Below are 6,000 nucleotides of genomic sequence, written 5' to 3' on the forward strand. Positions count from 1 at the left end.
AGCAGTCAATGTTTGTCTGTTTATATTGCATGGTAATCATTTTATTAAGTTCATGGGCATAGGCATTATTTTTTTTTTTTTTTTGTAGAGACAGAGTCTCACTGTACCGCCCTCGGGTAGAGTGCCGTGGCGTCACACGGCTCACAGCAACCTCTTAACTCTTGGGCTTACGCGATTCTCTTGCCTCAGCCTCCCGAGCAGCTGGGACTACAGGCGCCCGCCACAACGCCCTATTTTTTGGTTGCAGTTTGGCCGGGGCTGGGTGTGAACCAGTCACCCTCGGCATATGGGGCTGGCGCCCTACTCACTGAGCCACAGGCGCCGCCCTGGGCATAGGCATTATTAAAGGCCTAGAGCATCATGAGTTTTCACATTCAAATCTATCTCCCCTGACTTAAAACCACACGGATTCTGTGTGGAAGTGTTATATAATCCCATAGTATCCATATCATACTTCACTCAACTCTTCTACCTTGCTGCTACCAGGTCACCAGTTGTTCCGATCTCTTGACTGAGAGATTTTAACTTACCTGAAAAGTTAGGATATCCTAATTTTGCCTTGAAACCAGTTTCATTTTTGTGTTTAAGTAGATGAATTTTACTGGTTTCAGATTACACACATAATACCTTAACATAATTTTTTAAAGATACCCTAATGATTCCCAGTATTGATGCTCAGTTACTTAGTTGATATTTGAATCCAAATTTTATAACTTGAATATTACTTCATCCTCTCTTAAAGTAGTTTTGGAACCTGTTTCCAGTTGTATGCTGATTATACACAGAAGTTGACTTAAGTATGAGAAAATTCTCTATAGATTAATTTTGGAAGATTCCTATTGATTTCCCTTGAAACATTTTAAAATACATTTTCCTTTTGTATACAGGTAAATAGGCACTGCCAGTTTTATTGAGGCAGCTTATAGAAGAATTCATCTGTATTAGGAGAAAATCTAGCCAGTTGTCTGCAGCACTTTCTTCACATTGTCTATCTTTGTGATGTTTTAATATAATATTTTTTAGTGAAAATAGCATTATGATCTTTAGTTCTGATCTGATTTAATATTTGAAACAAAAATATTCATTTAGAAGAAAAGAATGAGTTAGCTAAAATTCAAATGTCTTCCTCAGAGTTTTCTGTAACTTTATAATAATGTATCATTGCTTAAAAGCAAGCTGTGAATTGTTTTAAAAGTCTACAAAAAAAAAAAAAAAAGTCTAGACTATGTGCTATGGGCCTGCATACCCAAAAGTTACTTCTGATTCTTGTATTAATTAATACTACTTGGAAGGAGAAAGGACATCCTGTTTCATGGACATATAATACATGATTTGTTAGGTAGATGGTAGCCATTGCAGATGTTGGGTTATGGACATGAAGTGATTTGGAGACATATAATACATGAAACATATAATGTATTGGACATATAATACATGAAACAGGAGCCTACAGGAGACCAGATGTGAGACTCCTTTTTAACTCCCTCCCCATTCCCAAACCCCATTATTAGTGGCCTAAATAATTATCAGGAATAGAACAGAAATCATCTTTGGGAGCATTAAGCCTTGTCAGTGAAATTAGAACACATCACTTTTAGCATGGACAGGCAAACTCTTAAGTTCCATTCAGTTCCTCCAACACTGAAAAAAGTGTTCAGTTCCTCCTCACTCTTTCAAAAAAGACCCAAGTCTCATAGATTGTTTAGGCAAGAAAGATTTGTCCATCCTCTGCCCCATGTGTGGGTACCTCATCACAATTTCCATGATATCTTACTGTAAGTCTTCGTGTAAAAAAAAAAAAAAAAAAAACCTCTTTTATTGTAGCAACACAAGATTCCAGTCTCTCTCAGACCCCACAGATCCATGGAGATTCTCATCCATTGTGAAACCAACACTCATGGGTCAGTGGATCAGAAGGAAGACCCCTTTCCCTGCAGACTAAGGGTCTTTCCTGATCAGCTTGTCTTTTTACTAATTATTCAAAGTTCTATCTTTGCCAAACTTCCCATTGACACAAGAAAATACTCTAGCAGTGTTTTCTACCTTTTTTTAAAGTTCTCTGATTTTAAAACATTTCTGATTTTTTTTTTTTTTTTGAGACAGAGTCTCACTATCCTACCCTCTGTAGAGTACTGTAGCATCACAGCTCACAGCAACCTCCAACTCTTGGGCTTAAGCGATTCTCTTGCCTCAGCCTCCCAAGTAGCTGGGACTATAGGCACCTACCATAACACCCGGCTACTTTTTTGTTGCAGTTGCCATTGTTGTTTAGCTGGCCCAGGCTGGGTTCAAACCTGCCAGCCTCAGCGTAACCACTGTGCTACAGGAGCGGAGCCAACATTTCTGATTTTAAGAGAGTAATGTGAATTAAACACTTGCTGAGCCCTCTGTCTCTTTTCTATGTTTTTTGTTAAAGAAAGCCAAAAAAAAAGGAAGGAAGAAAGAAAAAATATTTCAGTAAATAATTGTTTTCAAGATTTTCTTGGCCAACTTATAGGTATCTATTTTGAATTTCTGATTTCCTTTCCTTTCCTTTCTTTTCTTTCTTCCTTTCCTTCTTTACTTTTTTTTCTTATCTCTGTCTCTCTTTCTTTCTTTCAATAGTCTCACTCTGTATCCTTGGGTAGAGTGCTATGGCTTCATCATAGCTCACAGCAACCTTAAACTCTTGGGCTCAGGCGATCCTCTTGCCTTAGCCTCTTGAATAGCTGGGACTACAGGCATCTGCTGTGATACCCAGCTAGTTTTTTCTATTTTTAGTAGAGATGGGGTCTTAGTCTTGCTCAGGCTGGTCTTAAACTCCTGAGCTCAGGCAGTACACCTGCCTCGGGCCTCCAGAGTGCTAGGATTACAGGCGTGAGCCACCATGCCCCACCAAACTTACAGGTTTTTTATAGTAAGGGTGGAAACCTTGGTTTTGCCTTCACTGTTACAATGGCTTTCTCTATAAAGCAGCCACACAGACACCACATAAAGATATCCTTACTTGCTTTTTCGAACCTTGTCATATTATGCTAAGTTCACATGATAGCAGTATGAAGATCTGTGGCCTCGGTGAGTTTTGCAGCATACTCGCTGCTCCTTATTCTCCCTCCAGTATGGGCTGCGTGACCAGCCCCATTTTTCTGCCAGTTACCATCTGTAGAAGGGAGATGACTACTGGCAAAGAATGTCAAAGCAATGTCCTCACATTTATCACTGGTAAAAATAATTCAGTGTTTCTAATTAAAGATGAAGTCTATTTGTTTATTCTTTATGAGTTAATCTTTGAAACCATAAATGGTAGATAACTGCTGAACTGAATTAACATCATTAGAAAAAAATAAACCAAGCGATAAAGACTACTTTGTTATTACTATCAAATTTATTCCAAAATCTGCATGTGGTTTTGGAACTTACAACATTCAAATTTTAATAACTTAGAGCATAGGTATGAAAGAGACAGTCTGCCATTTTCTGAAAATGAGAATGGATTTTCCTCTCCGAACAATGGTAAACTTTAATCACCTTATCTTGATGACCTTTGTACAGTTATTTAGACGTTGAATAACGTGGGAGGCCAGGAGACAGTCCCTGTAGACAATCTCTTTTGCATATTAATTGTCTCATGCAGGATATCCACCTCCACTAAAATTTACTTCATGAATTTTATTAAACATACACTCACTGTAAAAATAATTCAAAAGATATAGAAGTATATAAAACAAAATGGAAGTATCCTGCCCTCTCCCCACGTATGCGCTTTATCCATATGGCACGTATGACCATCATTCCTTCTGCTGGCTGCCTTGCGAGCCACATGTGAACGAACCCTGATTATTTCATCAGTCCTTAGCAGAGGACATCTGAGTTGTTTCCAGCTTAGTGCTGAGATACATAGAGCAGAGAATATCCTTCTGTTTATATCCTTGTGCACATAGAGCAGAGAATATCCTTCTGTTTATAACCTTGTGCACTTCTGCATTTTTATTATTAGAAATTCATCTTTAAGTTTCTAAAAGTAGAATCATGAGGTCAGGGGATATATATATTTTAAATATTTTGCTAACTTTAATCAAGTTTTTGACAAGAGCTGAATAGTAAACAATAAAAAATTACTGGCTGGGCCCCCAGTGGCCCACACCTGTAATCCCCCAGCAACTCAGGAGGCTGAGGCAGTAGGATAGCTTGAGGCCAGGAGTTTAAGACCAGTCTCTTTAAGAAAAAAAAGAAAAAGAAAAGTTAGCCAGGTATGGTGGTACACATCTGTAGTCCTAGCTACTTGGGAGGCTGTGATGGCAGGATCGTTCAAGGAGTTCTAGGTTCCTGTGAGCTATGAATGTGCCATTACACTCCAGCCTGGGAGACAAAGAGACCCCATCTCAAAAAAAGAGAAGAGAAGAGAGGAGAGGAGGAGAGACAAAAAAGATCAGTGTAAGGAGAAAAGAGAAGAGAAAAAGATCACTTTAGAATACCTGAAATATAGTCAGGTGAGGTGGCTCACATCTATAATCCCAGCACTCTGGGAGGCCAAGGAGGTTCGATTGCTTAAATTCAGGAGTTCCAGAGCATCCTGAGCAAGAACAAGATCCTGTCTCTACTAAAATTAGAAAAATTAGCTGGGCATTGTGGCAGGTGCCTAGTTACTTGAGAGGCGGAGGCAAGAAAATCGCTTGAGCCCAAGAATTTGAGGTTACTGTGAGGCTATGACGCTGTATACAACACTCTACTGAAGGCAACAAAATGAGGCTGTCTCAAAAAAAGAAAAGAAAACAAAAAACCCTGAAATATGACAAATGCCCTATTTTATTATTTGAAAGACAATTTATATGTACTATATAATATGTAATTTCATCTGAAACTTCAATAAATTCATCTCTAAGTGCCACTTAGACGGCACAGAAACTCTGACAACTCTGCATTTTTTAGAAAATAAATCCTAAGTATAATCCTCTAAAAAATAATTGTCAAAATTCTGAGAATGATAATTCTATAAAGGATACATTGTTCTATGTAAAAATGCTAATGCAGTTTTAAGGTGCCTACTTGAATTTGTAAAGTTGATTTTTCTTGAAGTAATAGATGTTTTTGTTTCAGGAACTGGAACAATACAAAAGAAGTTCTTCCAAGTCTTGGAAACAGATTCAGCTTGATTCTTGAACCTAATTCAACTATTGTGTATTTATTTCTTCTTTGCCAAATACAAGTAAAGTTATTTTATTAACTATCATGGCAAAATGTGAAGAAATTTAAAATGTATAATTTGTTAAAAGCTGAATTTCTTGTACTAGTGCAACTCCCTGGACAATTTGAAGTCTTTTGAAAGGAAAAAAACCTGTATAACCACATGTAATATTTTTCTAAAATAAAAGAATCTTCTCTACCAACTTCCAACATGTTTAACATACTCAGATTAACATGTATACTTATAATTGCATGTTTTTAGGAATATGAAAGCCAAGAGTATTTGGTAACAGTTTTAAATATAAGGTTAAATGCCTGTGTTGTATATAATCCTTCTATTAGGGGTTCTCACCCACAGCTGGTAGGAAACTGGAATTGGGGTCACTGGTGTCATGGTTTCACTCCGGCAGTGAGGCAGACGAAGTACTTGAAGTGCTTATTTAAATGCACTTTCCCGGGTACCCATACCCAGAGATTCTAGGTCAGTGGTCTAGAATGGGGCATTTTTAATCAGCAGCCCCCCAAACTGACATGTTTGTTTTAAATATTACTTTTGAAGAACAGGCAAATTTAAGGAGATGTAGAATCTCCATAGTTGACCATCTCCTGAAGCTGACCTAAGTTTTCATAGGCCACATGTACATATCAGTATAGTAGGCTGTACTATACTGTGTATTGCCCTATGTAGTACTATAGTACTATGTAGTATAGTATAGTCGGCCACGTGTACATATCAGTATAGTAGGCTGTACTATACTGTGTATTGCCCTATGTAGTACTATAGTACTATGTAGTATAGTATAGTCGGCCACGTGTACAGTATAGTATAGTATATTG

General features: G+C 37.7%; 1 protein-coding gene across 1 annotated transcript in view; it reads left to right on the forward strand.

Moving 5' to 3' along the window:
* Positions 1-5,370, forward strand: part of DYNC2LI1 (dynein cytoplasmic 2 light intermediate chain 1) — a 40,800-nt gene extending 35,430 nt beyond the window's left edge. Inside the window, exon 13 of the mRNA XM_053588476.1 lies at positions 5,077-5,370. Coding sequence (XP_053444451.1) covers positions 5,077-5,139 — 63 coding nt within the window. The 3' untranslated portion in view covers positions 5,140-5,370. The remainder of the gene's footprint in view (positions 1-5,076) is intronic.
* The last annotated feature ends 630 nt before the right edge of the window (positions 5,371-6,000 follow it).

This window comes from Nycticebus coucang, chromosome 4 (assembly GCF_027406575.1).
Source record: "Nycticebus coucang isolate mNycCou1 chromosome 4, mNycCou1.pri, whole genome shotgun sequence".
NCBI lineage: Eukaryota > Metazoa > Chordata > Mammalia > Primates > Lorisidae > Nycticebus > Nycticebus coucang.